Source organism: Pomacea canaliculata, linkage group LG7 (assembly GCF_003073045.1).
Source record: "Pomacea canaliculata isolate SZHN2017 linkage group LG7, ASM307304v1, whole genome shotgun sequence".
In the NCBI taxonomy this organism is placed as follows: domain Eukaryota; kingdom Metazoa; phylum Mollusca; class Gastropoda; order Architaenioglossa; family Ampullariidae; genus Pomacea; species Pomacea canaliculata.
In genome coordinates this window covers 7691743-7717793 of record NC_037596.1, presented here as the reverse complement: position 1 = coordinate 7717793, position 26051 = coordinate 7691743, and the positions used below count along the sequence as shown (strand labels likewise).

General features: G+C 43.8%; 1 protein-coding gene across 2 annotated transcripts in view; it reads right to left on the bottom strand.

Moving 5' to 3' along the window:
* Positions 1 to 2548: 2548 nt before the first annotated feature.
* LOC112567994 overlaps positions 2549 to 26051 on the bottom strand; it is a 30262-nt gene continuing 6759 nt past the window's right edge. The window contains exons 2-7 of one of the 2 annotated variants that reach the window (XM_025244969.1): positions 14110 to 15497; positions 12037 to 12173; positions 4670 to 4865; positions 4124 to 4192; positions 3578 to 3652; positions 2549 to 2814 (exon numbers count right to left, since the gene is read on the bottom strand). In XM_025244969.1, the coding sequence (XP_025100754.1) occupies positions 12170 to 12173; positions 14110 to 15365 (1260 nt within the window). In that variant the 5' untranslated portion in view covers positions 15366 to 15497 and the 3' untranslated portion in view covers positions 2549 to 2814; positions 3578 to 3652; positions 4124 to 4192; positions 4670 to 4865; positions 12037 to 12169. Of the gene's footprint in view, positions 2815 to 3577; positions 3653 to 4123; positions 4193 to 4669; positions 4866 to 12036; positions 12174 to 12299; positions 15498 to 26051 lie in introns of those variants that run through there. The other variant, XM_025244970.1, reaches the window with a different exon arrangement.

Genomic DNA, 26051 nt, shown 5'->3' with positions numbered 1-26051 from the left:
ATGTGGAGTATTGGTGTGGTATGTTAGCCATTTCGTGATAATCTGCTAATCTGTTAATGTTAACAAATAGGCATCCTGCCAGCCAGACAGCTAAACAGGAAGACAGATGACTGTGGCGGGGGAAGTAGGTGGGGGGAGAGAAGAAACGACAGACGAGACGATACTGTCTCATCAATGATGATGATGATGAGGAGGAGGGGAAGCTGGAGGCACTGCTGTAACTGAAGGGAAAGCTGATGATTTCCACGAAAGGAAAGACAACCTCTGTATATATCTCTGAATAACACAAAATAATCTCACAATTTAGACTTCACAGCACTGACGCACAATAAATTCATCATACACAAAAACATCACACGTTTTCCTCTGAAACCCTACTATTACTAACAGGAGGGGAAGTTAGAATATTCATTTTTTTTTAAAAAAGCTATAAGAAATTATTTTTTGAAATAATGTCTGCGTATAGGACTGTAATGTGAACACTGGAATCATCGGTTATTGGGAGGCGTGCAAGACCAAGATGCTTTGCTGGCCTGAAGATTGCAAATCTTGGTGTTGATTATCATTTCAATGCCAAAGCATGAACGACGACCTTTATTTTCACAGATAGAGTAAAAAAAACCCCAAAACTTAACAACACGATATTCATTTTGAAACAAAAGAAACTGCTGCTTGTGGACAAATGCTCTACTCATCCTTCCATCCAGCTGAGAAATTGAAAATTATCAAGTTGCCCCCCAACACTACTTCCCACCTTGACCTTTGTGATGCAGGAATCATTCAGGATGTACAACAATCACAGAAAATTCCTTCTTCGTCACCTCGTATTTCAAAATGTGCACAGGTTTTTTTTAATAATTTATATTTTCACAATTCATTCACTGTATATATACATATGAGACTCATAAGTGTGGTAATGTATGCATGAGAGAAAAAAATGGGTTAAAAATTTTGTTTAATTTTAACCTGTAAGCAGGCCTGTACTCGTGCCCGCGGCTGTGAAGGGAGCCCGGCCTTGCAGTAGATTTTTTTCCCCCTCCTTCCTTTCCTTTTAAAGGAAGGTTAACATATCAGGCCTTCCTCTGGGGATTTTTCTACAAGTTTGATCATTTTATGTCATTTTCCCTCATTTACTAACCACTCACGTGTAAACCACTCTATGTTCAAGTAGTGAAGCAGATCCTACTACACCTGTCCTAATGTTTGCAGTCTATGTTACACTGTTGAATTAACAATGGAAGTGTAAGTATAATATTATATAAACAAGACTTGAATGTAACATCTATCCAAGACAGGAGGAAAAAAGCTTGTACTGTCTGACCCAAGCCTCGTTTTACGTACGCCGCTCAGGGCTCTGACACTTGAGTGGTACAGTGGACAAGTGCCTGCTTGACACCTGAGTGGAAAACAGTGCACAAGTGCTTTGTCAGAGTAAGGAGTTTGGGTTTGAAATGTTTGAACTTCGTGAGAGAGACACGGAAATTCTAGGGCAACTCAAGTGCAACAATAAACAATAGGTCTCGACGAACGACGAGCCATAGTTGTAATTATAAATATCAGTCTACTATACATCACTTGCATGAAAGTATTTTGCAGGTACTGGTCACGAGGAAGAAAAAATAAAATTAATTCACCAAAACTACATAACGAAGTGTATATATATATAGAGAGAAAAGGGCAGCTAAAAGCAATAAAGGACAGAATTCTTGCTGTATCCAGTTATGTCGGTTGTTATGCCTGTTTTGGAGGACTGTACTTACATATTTGGATGTCTCAAGTCTGGTATGTGTTATGTAATGTGAAAGCTCATGGTGTGTGTGTTTCGCTTGCTCACATCATTTGCTGTGCACGGAAGCGCCGAGGACATTCCTGACAGCCCGATGAAGAGGATGAGACCCGGATATTGCATCAAACCAGCCCCCAGGCTTCCGGTCAACAAGGCCGGTCTCTCTATTCGCTCTCAAGGTGGCGCTGCTTGAGCAAAGCTGCAAACACTGCACAACGGAAACCAGGTATCTGGGGGACTCCTTTGTGCACACGTGTTGATGTTTTTTCCTTTTGTGGAGAAGGCGAGCAGAGTGGTGGAATGCTGCTGAAAATAGTCTGACACGCGAATGAACAAGATGCACTTAACTCATTCACACCAAATCATTCCACATCAAGGTCAGCATTTGAAACTGCGCCCCGTCAACATCCTTTTGTCCACACCCCTCCCCCTTTCTGATTCAAGTGTTGATGAGGGATGAACATCTGTCGAGAACAACCGGCCTGTTTTCTACAAAAGGGTTTGCAAGGTTATTCAGAGCTTCACGAGAAAACTTTTTTATGTCCAGCGACGGTTTAGCCGATTTCTAAACTGCTTTGAACATTGACATTAATTTAAGATTGGCATAATGCCGTACCTTATCATCCCAGTAAAAATAAGAGAAATGATTTATCTCTTAGCTTCATAATTTTTATTGTGGAATAGCTTTGGTGGGAAAGAAAAAAAAAAAGCCAATGTCACATGCATTCATTCATACAAAGTACACCTCTAAGGTAAAAAATATTTTATTAGTCTTGTCATTATTTACAAAAAAATATTTCCACAGAAGTCATGCCCATTTCATAGATATGTGACACAGATTTCTCTTCTTCCCGAGCGTAGTTTGTCCTGAGGACTTCATTCACAGCTTGTTGAGTTCGATGATGGATTTATTTAATTTAATTTTAGATTCATTTTTTCCATTTCAGATTTAACGGTACTCCTTCCCAAGGGAACTTCGAAAAACAGAATTCCGGAGACTGACTTTGTCCTGTTTCGTTTCTTTTTACCTGTTTATAAACAAACACATTTAGTGTATTTTTCTCTTTTCAATTGCTAAATTTTCAGTGGTATAAACGGATTTTGTGTGACAAGCAGTAATATTTATTATTGTGCAATTGAAAGGATAGTTAGTTTCATTAACCTGGTCATAAGGTTATAAGCATTCAGTGCTGTTACATTTTTTTTAAATTATACATTTACATGTTAAGGTACTATGTGCATTTCAAAATTCAGTTGTATGCTTTCTTTATTACATGAACCTAAACTACAAAACTAATATTTGATTTTGCTCCATGTAAATGATAGTTTCTTGTACATTTCTTTAACTAATAAGATCATACTGACATGACATTAATATTTTTCTTTACTCCATGCGAACTCTTTGGTTTCTGTACAATAATTGTGTTCATAAGCATTAAACAAAATTATCAGGTTTCAGACAGTATATGCTTGTGTTCAGTTGTCAAGTAAGAGGTTTACAAATAGAGGTAAAATGTGAAAAAAAATTACAAAGTAGTATATAATTTAGTATTCTACTGTACTAATGTGTGTGTGAAAAGAAACCTTAGTAAGAAGTTTACTTCTTATTTGTGATTTTAGGTCAATTCTCAAGAACAATTTTAGTATAACAGCCACATATCATGCAGTGTGAGTGTTGAGCAAATAGTAAATATAGAAGTATAGGTGTTTTGATTATTGACTCAAAATCTTCATGAACAGTTAATTTATTTGTACACGTGCACAGTAGTTAGATAACATATTGTTACAAACCTTGTGAACTGTTTGCCACTTCATCTTCCACCAGCTCGACAGAATTTTTGGTGGCAGATGAGGTTAATAGATTGTCTGCAAAGATTCATTTTACTTGGTTAACAAAACTATTGCTGTACAACACCAATAATTATTAAAATTTATTGCCTAAAATATAGTTTCATCTTTGCAGACATTGTAATATGCATTGATGTGATTAAATAGTTTGTAAATAAAGTGAGTCATATATCACATAACACCTGTACTTAATTTTTTTCAGTTGTGTATCATTATATTACAATGTATGTGGTCATAGCATCAGAAGTAATTGCTTCAGTGCATGTACAATCCAAAACCACAAGTTTCCCAAATGTTACTGCAGAAATACAATAATTAACTATTGGCTGTTTGGCATGATATTTACTGTCACAAAATCTATCCTAGTATGAAAATCTAACATACTTGCACATTGTATAACATTTATTTTCAGATTGTACAAAAATCATTTTACACCTTAATAATTATTATTTATAGACATTAGCAGATGTAAACTGAAAAAATACAAACCCTCCGGGGACAGTTGTTCATTTTTGACATGAGTTATGCTATCACTAGTGACTGTCATGGAAGGCATTTCTGCACAAACAATAAAAAGTAGTAAGCATATGTACACAAATGTTTTATGTAAGAAGGAGCAGTATACACTGATGTTGCTTCTTATACACGGTGTAGGACGCATTAGTCAATTCATGAGGCTACTTTAAATAACTTAAGTCATTTGAAAATAAGTATTATGTTATTACACACAGTAATGACATTACATAATTTTAATTAAAAACAACCAAAAATCTGTGCTGTTTTCAGATTGAACATATCTCTTCCGTATGTAAAAATACTAATAATAATAAAGTTGCTACAGCATCTGTATTGTGAACATATAAGGACTTTGTCACGCTATATTTATGAGTTTTTCTCACAAACTTTTGTTTATTTTCAATGTGAGACGCTTGCTAGTCATTCTCATCGACGCTGATGGTTCTATCTTGTCAAATGCTGTTTGCAAAAAAACTAAAAATCCTGGAAACATAACAAAAACAAAAATATTTTTCTTACCAAACAAAGAGCAAAACGCCTCGACTTTTCGTGGAGAGCGCGGTGTGAAAAGATGTTACTGTCCTTCAACTCTTGAGGAAAACACCCACGTGTACGAGTTTTCTGGTTGTGCGCATGCGCAGGCGGATTTTCCAAGGTTTGCCTAGGATCGGAGTGTCAAGGCAGCGAGGGCACTGATTGGTTGATTTTTGATCTTCTTGACGCAGGCAACAAAAATAGAATGTAAACAAGCCAGCCTCGTTACTGTGATTACAGAATGAATTCTGTAACTATATATAGACTTGAATTGTATAGCTAGATGGCTTATACATAAAATAAACTGGATAGCAATTTCTGAATATAAATGAAATACTTTAGATTTTACCAAGTTTTTTTCTCTTTATCTATAGAACTTATTCAATTATAATCATCACATGTTTGGTGTCGGCCCCGTGACCCTTGGATAACCTCGCCCAGCGTTCAAAGGTCGAGACACTGGAAGTGTCCAGGCAACCAATTTCCTCCCAAGCAGGACTGACAAGAGTTGTCACACAGCCTAACAACATCTTAACGTGAAAAATATGTCCTTTGCCCTAGTGTTTTTACAGCTCTCGTCAAATTATCGCTTTCATCTTCAAGCTGTTCGTCATCCACACTTAGCCAAAGCCCTGCTACCTCTGGAACACCGAGTCCTTATTAACGACCGCTCTGACGACAGGTAGGGGAGATAAGCACTATCTATGCAATCAAAACTGAAGTCACGTTTGTCCACGGTTCATCCAAGCTGTCCACCCAGCCGCGATTTATGGCGTGGGTAGGATATACACATACATGTATGTGTGTGTGTTTGAGGGAAGGCTGTAGGTCATCCTGTCTACAAAGCTCGATAGAAAGGCTGACTTGTGTTCCCCATTCCCCGTTGCCTGGGAACATGAAACTAGGCAAAGATATTTTTTGTTTGTTTTTAAATGATGAAACGTTTGAAGAAGAATTGAAACGCAATCGGGATTGAAAATGAAAGCTGAATAAAAGCTTTACCTCTCCTTCCCAGAGCAAAGTGTAGGTCTTTAAGTTAACGATTCTCCTCAGACAAAGATCGCTATCTAACCTCGGGGCCAACTTTATGTGAGGGAGGCGCCCATCTCCTCTTCCTTGCTGCTGTACCTTCCTCCATCCCTCTGTGGAGCCAAGTACCCATTCTCACCAGTTTGGTCGACTCGGGCATCGAACCGGCGCGCCGAACCGGCTGAAACCCAGTGTTGTCACGACTCTGCTACTCCCTTTCCCATGGGTTGGAGGTGATACACATTCTCATTAAAGCTGTGAATATATTTTTCTGATGGTCGATTTCTTTCCTGAACACTTTAATCATGAAACAAAGAATGAAAGCAATGAAAAAGAAAGAGAGAGAGAGAGAAAAAGGAAATGAAAGGAGCGAAGAATTTTAAAAAGTGAAAAGTAAAGAGGAATTAAAGATAAAGTTGGCGAGAAGAGAGAAAAATAAATCCACACAATTTCAAAGGAAAATAATAAAACATAATTGGACTGTAGACTTTAGTTACACATTCATAGCACGCTTCTGCAAGGTGTAACCTCAATGTCATATAAGTCGACACTGTACGACCTATGACCTCCATGTCGCACGAGCCAAGTCGAGGAGGGCACTGACGCATGAAAGACCTTGGCCCTTTGAGATCTCCGAGAGCTGACTTCATGACAGGACACTCGTAAATCTCACCAGGCCGACTCCACCGCTGAGCTCCCACTGGGCGTCGTCCCGCTTTGGGTTCGGTCGGGGTCAGGGCTTATTAGATGAGGTTTCTTTTCCCCCTGTCCCATCCTTTTTTTTTTTTTCATTGTGAGCCGCCGCCGAGGACAACGACATTTTTATTTCTTGCATAATTTCAGTAACCTGGACACCAATGACACCTTTGAGTTCTGTACAGCGTATGTACATGCTTAGACACCGTCATGTTCCATAAAGAAGTTTACGGTCCATAGAATGTCCTCACCCTTGTAAAGTTCACTTTAAAAATAAACAAATGAACCCCCCCCCCAAAAAAAAAAAACACAAAACAACCCCACTTGATGTAATCAAGTGCAAAAGGAGACGAAAGTGAGTGTTGCGATTACCTCATTCTCATCCTAACCTTGATCATCTGTTACATCCATGATTACGAGAACGACAGGTCTGTCTTCTGCGATTACAGAAGAATCTTCTGGTTTTTTTTTTTTTTTTTATTAGCATTGGTCTTTTGGCTAACGTTCTGATTGCCACACAGGTCTGTTTTCTGATTAACGTTTTTGGTTAGTATTTATCTGACTGCTGACCAAAGTATTTGATTACCACACACTGTCATGATTAACATTCTTGATTACCTGATCTGACTCTCGACTACCGCTCGTGATTACCATGGCTCTGTTTTCTGACTAACGTTCTTGATTACCATTCGTCTGAATTCTGATTAATGTTCTGGATTATCATTGGTCTGACTGCTGACGACAGCGTGAAAGTAAGAAAGGAACGCAAAAAATAAGACAAAGAACACTAAGAACAGCAAAAACAAGTTTCTGGGGCAAGGGGTCAATGAACGGATTGAGAAACGAGTTCTATTTAAAAAAAATTCGATTGTCAACATTTTCGAAGGTAATAAAAGTCGCATACTGTCTCATCATTTTCTTGATTTTCTTTTTTACATGTTCTCTTTGATGTGGAGCTAGAAAAACCAGATAACTCAGCGGTTAAGCGAGCTTACCAGTTAAGCCAGTCTTTGGCGGTGGTGAGCAGGAGCAACCAGTCCACTCCTTTAATGTTTGCCAACCAGTTCTTCCATTGTCCCCCATGCTGTCGACCCATTTAAAAGGTACCCCGAAGGCCGGGTTTAGACCGAGTGCCCTGACAGATCACGTGGCCGAACCAGACCACCTTGCACCGTTTGACCGTTGCGAGTGGATCTTCCGGTGTCCTGCAAGTGTGTGGACCATGGCGCCTGTTCTCGACTTCCTGGACTCGAGTGTCTGGATTCTCCTCCTCTCTGCATCGGCAGCCAGAGTCCAAATCTTATATCCGAATAGCAGGGTTGATTTGTTAGTAGGGAAGTGCTTCCACTTTGGGGTGATTCCGGTGTTGCTGCGGCAGGTCTTGACTGTCCTGGCCACTGCTGTCGCGATTCTGATGTGGATAATACGATTTGAGTTCGCACTTCCTTGATCTTACATTTCATAGGATGTATTTTTTCCCAATGAAAGCAATCTCGTCAATCTCTTCGACTGTCTGTGTATTTCTTGCCGGTGGTCAGGTGTAGTGAGTGCTCTTCACTCCTCCGTCCTTTGTTGATCGTTGGGACTAAATGTGATGCGATTCCCTTGGGCAGCTTTCAGCTTTGACAAATTACGGAATCCAATATCTTTCATTTCTTCCTCGATTTAATCTTCACATTGCTGTCTCTAAGATCATTCACTCTTTAAAAATAATTGTAAAACCTTCGCGAAACTTGTGTTTGTGGTCCTAGATCTTTCCTTTAGAAAACATAGTTCGATCGTGTATTAAAAAAGCAAGCAAATTAAAAAAAAAAGATTACAGATGAGTTCCCTGCACACCGACATGTGATTGCTGCATTATGCTTTCTTTCTTTGATGTCGAGCAACATTAATCACCAGGTAGCCGGCTACCATCTCCAGTGGCAGGTGTCTAATTCACACAACGCATCCGTTCATTGTTCATTAACGATTTTATCATCCGCAGGTACACCATCTTTGTCTCTGAAATCGAGGAAATGGAAAAACGATTTTGTAGGGATAGGGGACGGAGGAAGTCAATTTTCAAAATTTGGAACAGAGCGAAGGGAAGAATAAGAATAAGAGAGAGATAATGAACAGATACTTGAGTGAAAGAACAGCAGTTGGCAAATTCTCATCCGATTGTTCCTTCTTTTTGCGTGCAAGGGGAGACAATAAGTGGAAGATAAAGAGCAAGAATGTGATTTCGAGAAAGACAAAGGAAGAGAGTGAGAAAAAGAGAACAAAGAACAAACAGTGAGATAGAGAGAGAATGAGAAAAAATAGATGGAGGGAAAGAAAGAGATTGCCGATGATGACAATTATTTTCCCTTATTGCTCTTGGCCGGTTGTAGGAAGCGCATGCGCACACGACACAAAGATTTTATTCAGACATTTTGTAGTTTGCTTCCTTTAGATATTTCTGTCAGAGTCAGTTCACTGATTAGTGTCTCAATCGTCCAACTGATGTCTGTTAATTTTGTCCTGTGAACAGGTAAAAGGCGGCAACTTCAAACACAGGAGACAAAAGGACCCGAGAACATTTTGAAAAATTTCTATTGACAAAAAGCCATGATTTTTTTTTTTGTTAAACGTCCAAATTGCACATTTTCAACATGTCATTACACTTGCCAATGACAACCCGACATTGTCACACGTCCCCGCACGTGCAGGGTAACAGGCTCAAATAGTTTAGTCCTGGGTACTCCTCCAGGAGCACAGGGCCGATACAACAGGCTCATATATTCTTACTTTTTTTGTTCACAAGCAAATGTCTAAAGCAAAATTTTGTAAATTAGCAACATAAACACACTTTACGACAGTGTGCAACAAATCATAATCTTCGAAATGTACACATCAACAACAACCTTATCACTGAAGTAAACTTTGGACAATAAACATCATCAGTAGTGCCATCCGTGCAACAGCCTACCAGAGAAATAATATGAACTTCACAGACTGGACTAGAAGCCTGATGGATGATGCTTACAAACAATACACTACCGTAAAAAGTTAGAAACCAACACACACACATACTGACACACACAGACACACGCACATGCAAACATCCGGGGACTGTGTAAACATGTCCACGTGTCAAGTTTCGCAAGGCTAACAAGACTAAAAACTTCTTGTTAAATGACACCTTCAGAGGACCCCCTCGTTAACCATCTCAACCGACAAATGTCCCGGATGGCCACTCCTCCTCATCTTGACTGTGTCGAAAACGTCTTTACAAATGGCTGAACACTGATCAACCCATCCTCCCCCGACGACGACAACTAAACACACTCCGCGGCACTGCCACTTGTCAGAGGGCAAAGACAACTCCCGGCATGCCAAGCTACCCCGCACTCGTTAGCTCAGTCCGCGGGGTGCCTAGGTTAAAGGTTAAATAACAGGGGATTAGGTGAATGAAAACACCCACGATAAAAGACTAACTTTGAGAAGAGGGAGGAAGGGATTTGCGGTCAAAGAGTTAGTTGAGGGCTGAATGACAGGAGGAAACAAGTTATCAACGCCCTGCTGGGAGAAAGACGAGAAGGAGAAATAAAAATAATGAAAAAAAAAAAAAAAACTTCAGTAGGTGGAGAGTGTAAATGTGTAAACAAGTTAAAACTTTAATTTGAACTCTCCAAAATTTTGACAGTTGTTAATTATAATACAAAAATAAGTGTAACATGAGATTTTCTACTGTGCTGTGAGGCTAAAGATTGTTTTCTGGTATTAATACACCTGGCTGTTGGTTTACACAGGTAAGGCCGGGTCAAGGTGAAGGGATCTAGCTCTGTAAACATTCGCCACTTGCAGTGATTGTGCGAATGTGCCAGAAGTGCAAAACAAGCCGGTGGTCAATCATCTTTACTCTCCTGGTAACAACAGCTGTCACCAGGGGCGACATGCACGAGACTTGTCGAGCAGCTGATCTCAGACTCATTAAGAGTTGAAACTGTGAAACAGTGTGATTGTACCTGACCCCCAACCCTGCTCCTCGTCTGGTCGTGAAGATCTAAAGAAGAAAATAAACTAATTTTAAACCAGAAGGAAATATCTAGGAAATATACAGTAGGAAAAACAACCAAAAACACTTCACTTTTGCTGAAAAGACTTTATGGCTTCTTTTTAAAGTAGTGTTTCAGACTGATTCAGTAATTGAAACATTGGAGAAAGGTAGTTCAGTTCCATAACGAGGTAGTGCAACGTGAAAGTAACTAAAAAAAAAAAAATAAAAATAACCGAGTCGAGAGGTGACTGCAACTGTGTGTGTGTGCCAAGCGCTTTATCTCAGCTCATAAAGGCCGCCCCATAGGGCCCTTGATGAAAGAATGTGCCACTAATTCCGCAATAATCCACTACTTTTATTAACCACTGATAGAAGAATGTACCCAGCATGCACTTCCAGAACATTCCGCTTTGTTTGCAATGTCATCTCAGTTGCTGAGATTACTGGTCCGAGCGGAGACATTTTTGGTGCATGCGCGCGCCTTTGTTAGGGTGTGTGTGTTGGGGGTGGACTACAGGTAGAGAGAGAGGAAATGTAGCTCCAAGAAATAATCTGAAGGATGAGAGAGGTCGGGTACTTTGTACATGTCTGACAAAGTTTGCACTCAATACCTGAAAGTTACAGCCGGCATGATGTATACGACACAGCATGTGTTTGTACAGTGTGTTCTCTCAACCAAATCCATTTTTCTTTGTAAAGCAACTCGAGACTTCAGCACCTCGTGCCCCTGCACTGAGAGTCTCACATCGCCTTAAAGGGAACCAAGAACTAGATGGGCGAGAGTAAGGGCTGGACCTAGTTAAGAGCTAGGGTTAGTTAAGCGTTCAGGGAGTATAACGATAGGGATGGTGTTAGGGTTAGAAAGAGAAAAGGTGTTAACCATACATTAAAACAGTCTCTAAGATGTCAATAACAATTTAAAAATTTTGTGTAATCAATAATTGTCATGCTTATGACAAAAGAGCCTAGATGAACTAAAACTTATCTTGGTTGTCATATGTTGTCACCTACATACCCTTACCCTCTCGTAATGGCAGGGTGTGTCTCTATGTGTGTTTGGGCACGAGCAAGAGTCGTGAAGACAGTAGTTTAATTTTTTTTTAATGAGAAACTAAACTCGCTATTCCAAAACCTGTATAGTTTGTTACAAGTTCTATCACATTTCTACCCCAATTCAGCAAAGCCGGACTTTAAAATAAAACTCTTCTCGTGCACACGGGCGCTTAGCAATATCTCTTCAACATTCGAGATGAGATTGTAAATACTCTTTATTACTTGCTTTCCTTCATTCGTGTCTATCCGATAGCAACACAGTGTGTGACTAGCATTTAAAAGTACGAGCGTGAACGCGCTCACGTGCAAGGTGCTGTGCATGACAGGCTCGGTCGTGCACAACCTGCGTGACACGTCACGCTCGTGTCCACATCCGCGTGTGAAAACGAGGCGCGACTGTTACTTCACGCACCGTAAGAACGGCAGTTCATGGATGACGGGGGTCAGTCACCCGTGGAAAGAAGTTTGCACCGCCGAGCCCTCTGTCACCTGCAGTACCCGTGTCACGGGCTGTCACTTGTGACGACGAGACCCAGAGTCGCCGAGGGCTTACCTGGTGAGCTTTGTGCACTGGCGTCGGCAGCCGACATCAAAAGGAGTCAAGCGATGACCAGATTTCACGAGCAGCTAGTGATCTCACCCTCCCTTCCCAGCTCCCTCCTCTCTGCTTCTTACTTCCGTCTGTTTCAGCTGTGCACATAACAATACTTATAAACATTCATACTCCTTACACTGAATGCTCAATCTCAAAACGAAATATCTCTCCCTCTCTCTCTCACACACACAAACGCAGACATAACATAACTTTTACACGTCTGAACATTAGCTATTATTTAAAAGAATAAAAATTATCGCACAGGTGTAATCTGGGAACATCTCATAATACACAGCAGCAGAAAAATTGAGTCTGTTACTGTTGTGTGTGTTTTTTTTTTTAAATTTCGAACAATGAACAGTTCACTCGCTCTAACGTTTTTCTCTCTGTTTCTCACACGTGATTAAAGACCTGTCTGTTGTAGTTCAGCATGATCAGGTCCGACAGCAGACGATTGTTACTACCGTTCGCACCACCACGAGTTCCGTACACCTCTGAACTCTCGGGGATGTGTCGGGCCAGAGAGAGTTTACTGGGTACAGAGGACACACTCTTCAGTGCCCTCACCGCGGAGTAGGAGGAGGTGGCGGAGGGGTCTGGAAGAGAGGTGGGGATGGAGTACACCTCCCCTGCCGCGTAGTGGAGACTTCGCGAGTCACGGCAAGCACCCTCCTCCTCGCACCCCATTTTTGGCGGGTGCAGCTCTAACTCTGACAGCCCAGTTTTTTTCCTGCCTTCTGCCTTGCCACCCGATTTACATCTCGAGTTTTTCGGGGTGGTCTTGAGCACGCGAGTTGGTGGCCCTTTCCGGCCAGCGGTTTCGCTGTCATGATGGGGCTGCTGAAAAAGGGGAAAATAATGGTCGTAAGGATCTCCTTGGCCTTCCCTAGCTCGTTGGCTTCGCGAGGACGATTTAGTGTTGCCCGGGGTGTCTTTGTACCCGCTTTTCTCACCCGGACAATGTTTTTGTTTGATAGAGCCATCAATCTTCCCGCTCATCGTCCACAGTTCGCTGTCTGCGTGCACCTTGTCCGAGTCGCCCCGACCTTTGACCCCACTACGCTTTAGTCCTCCTTTTGTTTGTTCCGAGCTCTGACCGCCATCATCATCTTTGGCTTTGGTACCGTTGGGGTCGGACTTGACTTTCTTCCCTATCTCCCCCAGGCCGCTGTCGTTTGACCTGCATCGCTCACCAGGGTGCTTGCAGCTTCTGCTGGGACTGCGGTGACGACAATGCCGATGACGATGTGAATGGTGGTGGTGGTGGTGGCTGTGCTGGTGGTGATGGTTTTTACGGCCAGATGAACACTTGCCTTTACAAGATTTACCACGGGAGGGTTGTAGAGCGAGGGAAAGAGGAGTGCCATCAGGAGCTGTCAGAGACGGGAGGGAACAGGACCTGTCGCGCGGCAAGTTGGCGGCGAGGGATATTCGCACGGTGGGGGTCGTGGGGTCTGCGACTGAAGAAGGGAACGAGTGCAGTCCTCGAGCGGGACCGCCGTCTGCGCCAAGTGAGGAGACATTTCGGGTAGCTCTCACTGCCGCTTCGCTTGCCACGCTGGAAATTCTTTTTCTTGTCCGGGTGGGTACCCCTTCCTTTGCCCCGCGAGTGGTCGCCAGTCCGGGCTCGAACTGCGCCGCCGACTCGTAATACCCACTGCTGTTTTCGGACTCGGACATGTCCGCCATAGTCCCGTCATCAGAGTCCGCTGCTAACTCTGCTTCCGGTTGTGAAGGAGTCTTTCGTCTCCTTGTTGTCCTGCCACGAGGTCTTGACCCTGTGTAAAAACCGTCCTTCGCCTCACGATGGCGGCCAATTCCATCTGCAGCGCACTCGCAAACTTCCTCCTCCTCCTCCACGTCAACATCCTTTGACCCATCCACCTTCTCCTCAACTTCGTCGTCGACCTCCTCACCGTCAGAATCACAGTAACAGTCACCGTCGGAGTCAGACCTGCGAATGAGTTTCTGTACCGCGCACTCAAGGCTTCGCGTGCGCTGCACTTTGGCCAGGTAATAGTCGTAGCTCACCTGGTCGCTCTCACTGGACGTGGACGTGCTGACGTCATACTCGCAGCACGTGTCGCTGTTCTCCCCTCGCTGCGCCGCAAGGTAGCGCTGCGACAACGCCCCGTCCAGGCCACTCTCCGCCTCTTCGCACTCGCTTGTCGCGCGTGTGAGGTCACCAAAGCGGTCGTCGCCGTCTTGGCAGCTAGACTTCGGGTCATGGAACTGAACGTGGCCGTGTAACTGAGAATCACGGTGGTGGTGGTGATGGTGGTGATGGTGGTGGTGTTGCCGCGAGGTGTCTGGACATAGCTTGGAGATGATGGCATCGATTTTGGCCTGGTCCAGCTCCGCAGCTTCTTCAGGGCGCAGCTGCAGGATCTCAGACAAGGCACTCTGCTCAGAGGGACTGGGAAGGAACCTCCAGGTCCGGGAGCATCTCCCGCATCAGGTCCCCGTGTTAGATGTTCGTTGTTGTTGTTGTTGCTGTCTTCGTCGACATCATCATTGATGGCGGTCGTGTGCGAGACTGGTGTGACGTTGAGGCTGACGCTGAAGTTCTTGCCGTCTTTGTCCATACCGATGCAGATGGGGGACGTGGTGAGGGTATCGGCCGACGACGACGACAGTCTGATGGCCGTCAGCAAGCGGGTCAAGTTGATGGCACTCAGCAGCCTGTCACTGATGTCACCGGCAGCACTGCTGCCGCCTCCGCCTGCAGCAGCGCCCAGTGTGCTGCTGAAGACGCTGGAGTCATCCCAGCTGGGCGTGGTCGTGCCCTCGCTCGACCCTTCGCACGTGCAGCTTGTGCTGCACCCGTCGCACTGCGCGCGGTACCGCCTTTGATGTCCCACGACAGCGCCCGCGAACGAACCTCCGTGCAGCTCTGGCCGCGGCGGGCGAAACTCCAGCGGTGTCCCCATCAACCGTTCCAGCGGCACCACCATGTAGGGGCTGACGTCTCGCGTCGCTCCCCCTGCTGACCCCGACCCCAGGTGACAGTTCTCTACCCCACCTCCATCGCTTTCTCGCACCAACCGGATGCGAAGCTCTCCTTCCGGCGTGCACCGGAAAGGCAGGTCTGGAATCTCCTCGTAGATATGAACGGACCTGTCGTCGTCCGTGGCAGCGCTGCTGGCGGAAGTGACGTCAGGAGTTGGCGGCAGGTCGCGTTTCATGTCCGGGAAGCCTTGCTTGAAGCCGTAGTCGTCTTCCTTAGAACGCACCCCGCCCTCTGCCTGCTTCTTTCCCTTCTTGCGGTCTTTCAGCCAGCGAAACATGGCGGCGCGGCGGTTTCCACGACCAGCTAAGATGACGACAAATGTTAAAGGTCAGTCCTGCTACACTCGCGCCCCTCCCATAGCGGTCTGGGAACGTAGCTGGCGACTGATTGTTGACTCGACAGGTGGCTGCTGAAACAAAATAAAAACAGTCCGTCAAGTTTTAAACACACTGTGACCCATAAAATTGTTTACTAGAGAAAATTGTTTTCCTGGAACTAAAAAAGAAACCAAACACACACACACACACACAAAAAGCAAACAAAAAAACCCCCAAAAAACAAAACAAAAATAAAACAAAAAACTAACAAAAGAAAACAAACAAAAACCCCAAACAAAACCACACAATACTAGGTACTGCTGGCAAGAAAAATAAATAAAAGAAAAAAAGAAAATAAAAAATAAAAAAAAAATAAAGAAGAAAGAGTCACAATAAAGTGAAGAAAGGAAGAAAAAACTAAACTGGATAAATAAATGGTCCAAACATATTAGTTACTCTACACAGTGACAAGATTACTGGGTTGTCACTAGCAAAACTTTGAGATGGACATAAAATCTTTTTTATGGCGTTCATGAATCTTACTTGTCACAGGTCGCACACTGCGTGTATCACGGAGCTAGCAGAAGGTTAGAAGGAGGGAGACACACACTAGAAGGTAAGGAAATCCTGGCCGAAGATGCAGAACGAAACAGAAGGAAGAAATATATATATATAGTGAGTCAAGCGATGGGTGGGATCGAAACTTGGACGAGCAGCACTGTAATTACAAAGTAGCCGGAGGCCAGGTAGACAGGTGTTGCTGTATCAAACAAACACTGACAGGACCCCTTTAATTACACGATAAACCTCGGAAAAGCTGACAGGACAAGTGACTAGGTACATAAACAAAGGAAGATCAACGCGTTTATCATTTTAAACACAAATTTATTTAGTTTTACAGGTTATCCCACAGTATCTGTGAGGATCGGATGTCCTGGGTTCGGATCTCGTTGTGGGTAGGCTGTTGTTTTTCTGAATGAGACATCTGATGACAGGACCAGCTGCTTTGCCGTGATATTACCTCGGTTGTTGGCACGATGTAAAATAAACTACCCCTTGCCCCTCACTTCCTCAGTGTCCGATTTTACTGCCAACGTAAATGCGTCAAGATGGCAGATTGCCATCAGTCAACCAACAAACAGCCATCGTAAAATATGCCACATCAGCACGTCTTTACTCTCACCTGTCGCTTCTCACCCCACCCCCCTTCATATGATGGGAATCAGTCGACTGAGACATAACACTCGTTGGTCCACCGGCAAACTACTGAAAGCGGACTAACTAGTATGCTCGTAGAGCCTCTGCCCACCCAACGGATAGCATCATGGTCCTCTCTATGTACTAATCTTCTGTCGTGGGCTTCTGCCCGTGATGAACAAATGTTTCTTTTTGTTCAGCAGTGCTTTTAGGCCCTTGGTCACCCAAGGTTTGTTGTTAGGATAAACATACACTGCTTTGATGGACTGGTGCAATCAACACTATTTTACTCCTCACTTTTACTCCTAACTGTGTGTTAAATGTCTGTATGGGTATGTGAGCAAAGACAAATTTCTGTCCTCCTGGGCAGACAATAAAGTCTGTTTTGATTTGATTTTGATTTGATTTTGATTTGATTAACCCCAACATCACAAACACTTCCCGGCCCGCACACTGACCACGAAGGTTAAAGTAACGGTGATTTCTGACATTTTATAGGTGCGTGTGACTGTCTGTACCACATTAAGGAATGAATTAAAACAAAATTCAATGTTCACTAATACAGTTTATGATTTTTAAGAGCCACACAAATAACAGTGTTGTTTTCAGTTTCAGATAAAGCCTGGTAGACATTAATTTAACCCATCTGACCTCAGGTAACCTTTGACCTCAATGGGAGTCAAAGTAAAGGAGGGGTGGGGTTAAAAAGCAACGTTTACACACATGTCACGTAGAGATAATAAAGACAACGATGATGCTGACAGGACATGTGCGACGATAAGTGTGACAGAGCAAAGAACGATTTTAGATAAAGAATTTACATTTTATTTCCGAACTTTTCTGTGCGGCAACTGATGAAAGCTGTTAACACCTAGTGCCTGGAGGGGACACGACTAGGTCCATGGTCGGTGTGAGTGTGCCTGCCCTCCATATATATATTGCTGGAGAGTGTATCCAATGTCAGATTCGTTTACAAATTTCCATTCGATTTCCCTCACTTCTGTCTCAGGTGCAATTATCCTCTCTTCTTAACCTCTTGTGCAAGTTATCGCTCTCCACCCCTTTCCCCCTAGCACCCCACTGTACCCGCCTTGCGACTACTTTCTCTCGTTAGATACAAGCTTGGACACGGGGGGACTAAATCTCTCACAGGTGTAAGTGGACACCTGGCAAATCCATGCGAGCTAAATTTGAGATCAGATGTTATCAACCCTAATCCCCGGCAATTGAAATATGATCACTTTGCACGTCTAGGGGCCTTCAGACACAAACCCTTCGAGAGACCTTAAAGGTGTTGGCTTCTGGAAATGAATACTAAACTGTTCTTTCTTTCCCCTTCCATGTCACATAAGAGTGAAGTATAACAGCAGAAGCACTTTGCTGTTGGATTTACAAGTGCTCCGAGGTGAATTCTGGAAAAAAATATTTATTTGATATGTGTGTGAAATTATCAATAAGAAGGCAATCACAGTAAGAAATATGGAAAATGTGGACGGTCCTAAAACATACACTTATCTTGGTTTGTAATATATCCGCAAGCTGGGACTACTTCCTGTCTGGGCTTTGATCTGTGCACAGCCTGCGGTGATTTTACTGGCACATTAACGCCCATCAATCCACCCGACATGGTTATATCCTCAAAATGAGGTGGATTCGCATCTTCTTCTACATCTGCTGCGACAACGATTGGTCAAGAGGTTCACGGTGCAGCCACCAGGTGTGCAGGTGTGCTAACAACTGTCAACCGTTGCTTGTTTGCCAAATACTTTCCGCATCATGCACTTGACCCCAAAGGTCAACTTTTTTTTTTTTTAAACATACACGTGTACAGATGTAGTGGCGCTGATGACGCTTCTTCCGTTTGACTCTCCCGTACCCTGTACTTTCCCCGACAGGTCTGATCGGGACCAGGTGATTCAGGGGTCCTGAGCGGAAGTGTTCGTGTACGAGTGCCTTGAGGCAGAGAAGTTTAACAAGCTGAGATCACACTGTTAAAACTGTCTGAACACGAGGGACAGACAGCCCATGAGGCCGCAAGACATTCCTAATTTGTTACGGGACTGCGTCCATCAATCAAGCAAATGACCCGACACACAGGGGCAGATGAATTGGCCAAATTCTCAAACTGATGGAGCTATAATAGGTCGGAACAGTAGGGGCTTGGGTCAAGGCTGCTCCTTTTTTTTATGGTTGAGATGAGAAGCGTATGTGATCTGTGTTAGTAATTTAAATGTAATATTCGAAGGTGCTACATCCTTGTGGAGTATCAGCAGTCAGAGATTCGAACTTAAAGGGTTTCCCTCGAACGTCGAAGAGTCAAGAGAAGATAACAATGTCAGGCAGCATACTTACCTCCCCTACCCTTCTTCTTCTCGCTAACTTTTCCCCCAGTTTGACAACAGATTCTGGGTCGTGTTTCGTGAAAAAGTGGTTTTGTAAGTCCATCACCGCTCGCAAAACCCTGACTAAGGAGCTCGCAGGGGTCATTGCCTTAGTACACGTGACAAAGTTTGGTTATCAGTCCTCTTGTATGTCCCTCCCATCAATGGTCCCTGTTTGCTCAACAGGGAGGCGAGGCCAATGGTCTCTTGCGTCGTCCATGAATGGGAGGTCACGTGCGGCTTTCTGTTGCCTGGGATCGTCATCCTTGGTGGCAGTTAATGGCGGCCTTCAGAGAAAAGGGAGAAGAGGACAAATCGGCCATTATGACCCTAGGGCCCTGACTTGGGTCTGGTAAGGGAAATACCTCTCTGGGAAATGAAATGGCGGGGCGTGAAAAATTATCCGACAGCTCCTGCTCTTGTTCCCACAACAGGTGACACAGATGACGTGTGCAGTCACTGGAGGTTTGCACAGGTAAGTCGGAAATCATGCTTCATGTCACAAATAGTGCAAGTCAGTTAGGGGGAGGGAACTCAGTTCTCTTTCTTGACAAAAATAAATCCCTCCACCGTGCGTTTAAAAAGCGCATAGAAACTGCGGTCCACAAAATCTAACAATACCACAGAATATTACTCATAAGAAGAGAATCTCTATTAAAAAAAGCTATTTTTTTTGGACACATATAATCAATCTACATTTCTAAACTTGTAAGTGTTTTCGCATAAGATAATCAAGACTGTGTTAACTAAAACCTCTCTTCCCGCGAGTACAATACAACTGCGAATATAAACAAAACCCAGAGGTCAAAAGGCAAGTGAGAGGTCAGGTGCGTAGTAAGGTCATGGGGTTGGGTCAACCCGTAATATTGGATTTTTTTTTCATGAATGCATAATTTGTAAAGAAGAAAATTGATATTTTGCACTAAAACAGTAGGAACAATTTTCGTACAATCATATTAATAATAATAATAAAAGCCCTTAAACCATACCACCATCTTCAGCTGGAAGTGAGTCGGTCGTCAATGGTTTACCCCAAATGCAAGCTAAATCCCCAGAGAATTACACTGAAAGAGAATCCTATAATTCATTTCTGACAAGTGGTGTTTAGCTTAAGCTCGTGCCAGTCAGTGGCACTTGATAAGGGGCCTTTAACTGTGCAGTCGCCGCCTATTTAAAGTGCTGTTGGGGCGTACAGATAAAGACATAGATGAGTTTTTCCTCCTTCTCTCTCTCTAGCACAAATGCACGCATGCACACATAAATTTCAAGAACAGAATTGGCCTGAGAGGAAATGCTGAAAGTTCTATACACAAATCGAACACAATAAACGATTAAAAAAAGAAAAGCAATGATTATTATAATAATAAAAAAATGCAATCGGCAACACATTTGTCCATGGCGATTAGCATGCAACCCTTGTTGCAGCCGCAGGTGAGGAGCTTACATTTCCGAAAAAAAGATATGAGTGGGCGGACGCTGAAAATAAAAGGGAAGAAAGGAAGGTGGAGAGAAGACGACCGAGAGAGGAAGGGAGGGCAAAAAAAAAAAAAAAAAACAGAAAAAAACCAAAAAAAAACAAAACAAACAAAAAATAGGAGGAGGAGGCAAGGATAAGGCCAGACAGACCGCTACCTCAGTAAGACTTGGCAACCATGCAAAGTGAAAGGTCTGTAAATGTAAACACGAGTTATGAGGAAATAACCAGGCCAGCAGTCGGAGGGCGCAGTACGCCGGCGCATGCGCATGCCTGTATAGTCCTCAGCAAACACGGCGACCTTGAGGGCAGCCCAGGTATGTGAACATATGACCTGCAGGTGTGGCGACCTTCCGACCAGCATACCACCGGGTGTGAGGACGCCCACCTGAGGGTGGGGCTGTGCAGCGCGCGTGCAGCGTCGCGTGAACACGAGACAGACAACCCTGTGAACGCGTTCACACGGCGCAACACCTGTCCAGCGACTTGCAGATGAAATCTGAGACTCGCAAATAACATTTAAAAACTTAATTGATCTTTTAAGAACACCACACCTTCAAACCAAATGTCTTGGTACATATTAATAGTCATATTATATATCCACGATACATATCGGAATCTCTGATGTATCGTTCCTCTCACCTCTGAATGCGTTGATGCACCATTACTCTCTTTGTGAAAGCCTTGGTGCACCTTTCAAACGGGTTTAATATACAAACAGTTAACATATGTCGGAGGCAGACAACATGGCGTCGGCATAACGGTTAACATGGAGGCAGACGATACGAGGCGAGGAGGGTGTTTGCAGGGGGAAGGGATGTGTGTGTTGTTACCGGAATTTGCATCCGTGTTTTTTATTCTTCTGTTCGCGAAAAATGGAGTAAGTCATTCATAAAAAGAAGGAAGGGAAACAGAAGAATAGACCCTAAAAGTTTACACTCGATATTATGTTATCACACGTTTTATTTCTCTTCATGAAAATAATAATTATGAGAAAGTTGCAATTTAGCGATTTATCAGGTAAATACTTTATTCAACCTCTACTTTCATTCTTCATCTCTATTCTATCTGGTCTTTCGATGAAAATTCTTGTTCCTACTTGAAACAAACGACTAACTTTCTCCAGCCTGTGAGTTCTTCCGACCTTCGCCACCCGACATGTGATCCCCGAGTACCCGGTATTAAAGTTCGACGTGTGCTGGGTGAGCTGACGACCTCCCACTGGAGGAAAACCCCGGGCCCTGGTTTTGATGCGAAGATGTGGCATTTAGGTTGGGGTGAGGGGCAGGCAGCGCCTCTACTTCAGGGACAGGTAATCAAGTCCAAGGGGAGTGTCTCAGTGCCTCGGGGATCAAGATTAAATTTGCGGATTTAATGCTCTGTGAATATGTGCAACCCTGAGTATGAGTACTCGCACGAACGTGAGGCGCACACACAAACACCGCATACACTAAGCATGCAAAGCCTTTGAAGATATGGATAAATAAAAGATACATCAAACTGACTAATTTTAAAGTGCCAACGAAGCGAGTAAAGATGGTTGAAAGACATTTCAAACGACAGTCTTCTTGTTTGTTAAGTATTTAATAAATATTGTAGGCGAAATGCTATTTCCGCAAAACGTATATGTAGACATATTATTTTATAAGGAATCGAAAACCATGTGTTTACCCTTCTGGCAGTCAAACTTTCTACACATCCTTTCTGGCATCCGTAAACAATATGCAACTGTTTGTTAAAATAATACAGGTCGTAGTTCAAATTCACGATGTCATTATTAATTTATGATAAATTATATCTATATATAAGTGGAAATAGCTCTTGTCCATTGAGCTAAGTCATTGTAGATAAATTAGGACCTATGATTATGAAGTGGAGAGGAGAAAGCCACACAAACGACTACAGTAACCATTATGGCGAGGTAAGTAAGGGAGGCAGGCAGTCGATGATGGAAGTCGCTATTAAGAGAGAGGTGGAAACAACGAAACGACAAAGAAAAAAAAAAAAGAGAGGAATTATACAGGTTCTGTCTTTATTTATACACCGATTCAACTAAATGGAAAGAGTGAAAGAATGAAATACTGACGTCTGAAGTATTCAGCGCTGACATAAATAAAACTTGGTTGGACACTAGAAAAGTCGTGTAAAGACAATGACAGATGAATGGACGACATACACAACATATTTTATGTCAGACACTAACCTTTGCAAGTGTGAAAACATCAACGAAGAGTACAGTCTACTGAGACAATTACTACAGTCTGTCATTGTAATCTCATCAGATATCTCCAACATGTTACAGCCGCCGCCGTCACCTCTGAACTAACAGAAGTCATGCCAGACGATTATTATGAACGACAGACTTGCAGCAAGGGAGACAAATCAGAGAAAGGGGAGGTGACTCAAAAAGTGTCTTAGGCCAGGCTAGTGTCAATAAATACTTGGCAATCATTGAGACAAGTACATATACATGTGGACAGTTCTGGAAGACGCCATCAGCTTAACCTGTCTAAACTTTTTTTTTTTGTGAAACAAAACAAAACAAAAAAATAAACTCGCGACAAGCACGCCTTAATGTTTGACGTCACGAACTGTCAAACAGCCCTCGTTTGAAAACACACAAACAAACATCCTCTCGTTCCTCCTCTGACGCCATGTCAGTGAGCAGCACCACGTCATCACGGTCTGCACTGAGCGCGGGCACGTGCGCACGAACCGCAAACACACACGCACACGCGAGTGCACAAAAAACCCTAAAACGCACGCACCACACACACACTGAGGCTAGGGTAGGAACATTTCACAAAATGTGGCGGGACAATAAACAAGTAGAAGAGAGGTAAACGATCAAGAGACTCTCTCTCTCTCACACACACACGCACGAAGGACCCCCCACCATACACAGAGAAGAAGCGTCCGGATGAACACTGTTAACAAAGCCTTCTTGTTTGCTAGCCAACTGTAATTTAAATCGAGCACCAGAGAGTCAAGTACAGGTGACAAACTTGAAAAATAAAAACAAACTTCCAAGCCTTAATCTCTCCTCCTCCCAACACCAAACAAATTTGTTCTCTCCTCCCAAGGTTACCTAAGCCACGGGAAAAAAAAACTTTCTAGGAACATGATCGAACCAAGAATCGAACCGTCAGCAAACATGGCCGCAACACTCGCTTTACGTCACTCCACGGTTTGTGTCAGGAATGGTCGTAAGTCGCCGAGCACAAAAATATCGATGTGGTGACAATAAGGGACAGGACGTCCTCACACCTGCCAGGTACATTCGTTTGGCCCTCGTTTGTATTCTGGATCATTGCCAGGTAGCAATAGAGTGGTCTCCCATTTACAGATAATATTTTAAAAAAATCAACCGACGTGGATAATACATTACCTCGCCATCTCTTTTATGTGTCGATCTAAATTGTGTCACCTTCCACATTTTGTGACGAATCGTCCTTCATTAGGCCACGGAAGCGGTCACGTGACATTTAACAGAGTAAGGCGACGTTGGGAGAGACGAACCACATCAGTGTCAGCGGAAAGATGGATGGGCGAGTGGAGGTATGATGTACACCGCATGGGCCGTACAGACGGTTGAGTGGCACATAGCTGCCAGTGGGACTCACCCTCAGGGAGGGCCTAGGAACCTTTGGGTAGCATCCAGACACCAATCTCCAGAGTATCTGCTGACCTCGGGGGTTCATGTCAGCCCTCCCGCATAGCAACCCCAGTGGTCGGGTTATCCCCGGTTCATGAACACAGTCTCAGGATACCGATGTGTGGTGCAATGTGAGCATGTTGGTGGTTTACTGCTGGTAGTAGTATGGGGTAGGTCACGTGATGACCTGGGTGCACTGTCGTTGTACTAGACAAAGGCAAAGCAAGGGCCTGCACCGACACACATGAGTTAATTCTCGCTCGACAGAGTTCTATTTTTAGACATTAAACTAATTGGTCTGCAAAATGCTGACACTTCAATGTCAAGTGATTTGCATTTTCAGTCATCAACTCACGAGTGTTGTTCGGACAGACGACACCCCTGTCATGACGAGACACACCCAGGTCTAGTCCACCCAACAGTCCCTCGCTGATCGGACTCTGAGAACAACTTGGAAACTTAATCAAGTTTATGCAGTTCGACTCCCATGGGAGAAAAATGTCCGGGAATCCCAACCTGTGGGTGTGACTAGTTCAACAGCTACGAATATATCGGAATTTTATTCAATGTTCTTTGATTTCAAAACTGTGTTCATGCTGGTTTATTTGGCATTAGGAGTGGTAAAATGGACAGGATGGCTTCGGGGAGTTGAAGAACTCCTCGCACACAGGGTTTAAAAGTTAAGTTCAGTAATACACTGCTGACACTCTACCCCAGAAGTCGAGGCTCCTGCCCCGTGCCCTGTACAGACCTGAGCTCCCTGCTGACACAAAGCTCATGACCTGATCGGCAGTCAACTACATCCGGTTCACATCCCACGAGCAGGTCAGGGCTCGATCACAAAGCGTGTTGGATGATGGTGTGGTGGGGGTGAGGTTTTAACACTTAGGTGACAGGTCGCTACTCAGGTTGCACATCATTTGAAACTCCCGAACAAAGAAAACTTGCAAAAACAAACAAAACAATCATACAAGCTACTTGTAAACATCTATTAAACTGTGTTTGGAAAAAAAAAAGGTCCACAACGCCCAAGGGACAGTTGCATCATGTCTGCCTTAAACTGAAAACTGTCATGATGCTACCTGTCTAGTGTGGTTTCATTACACCAAACCTGAGCGTTCGTCGTGATTTAAACACGACATGGGTTGACCCGTGGGTCAAGCAGTTATATCGACTGTAAACTGAACAATTTTAATGTGCCCTTTTTTTTTAAACTCCTGTCCGTGTCTTGGCAATTTTCCAGTTTTTGTATTATGTAAGCTTTCGTTCCGAGTCCTCGCCGCCAGGCGTCGCTGCTGTCCGTGCACCATGCTACGTCACGCACTTGCAGCTGTCTCCCCCTGGCGGCACGCGCCCCGGCAACCACGTCTGACCCTCGCGCTGGGGAGTGTGACCCACTTACTTGACCTATTGCTGCCGTCCTCACAGGCTAGGGTCAGGCGCCTTGCCGAAAATGATCTTGTAAAACGCAAAGGATTTAAAAAATAATAATAACGGATTTGGTAAGACACCCCACCACCCGTTTAACAATGTACCCAGCTTGACCCGATTTTCCCAGAAAACTAAGTATCTGTGCGCAGACAGTAGCCTCATCACGTGACAAAAAACTGCCAACGAACTGTCTAGCATCCACACGTTGTTTATTCTCTCCAGGTATACTCAGGTATACATACACCTGAGAGTATGGCGGAGCACAGAAGGACTGTAGTCACCTCTGACACCCAGCGACCGAATGGCTCGCCTCCCAAATGGAGGGAGGGATAGGTAAGCGTTTATATCTGCTTCTTCCCTTCTCCTCCCGCACCACGCAAAGTGCCACATATTCGCCCTCGTAAATTTTACAGACATATTTATGTCGGGGAAGGAGATACAAAAGAAAATGAAGTCTCGGCAAGTGATGGCGATCGTAAAAAGATGTTTCTTGCGGCAATCCAAAGGT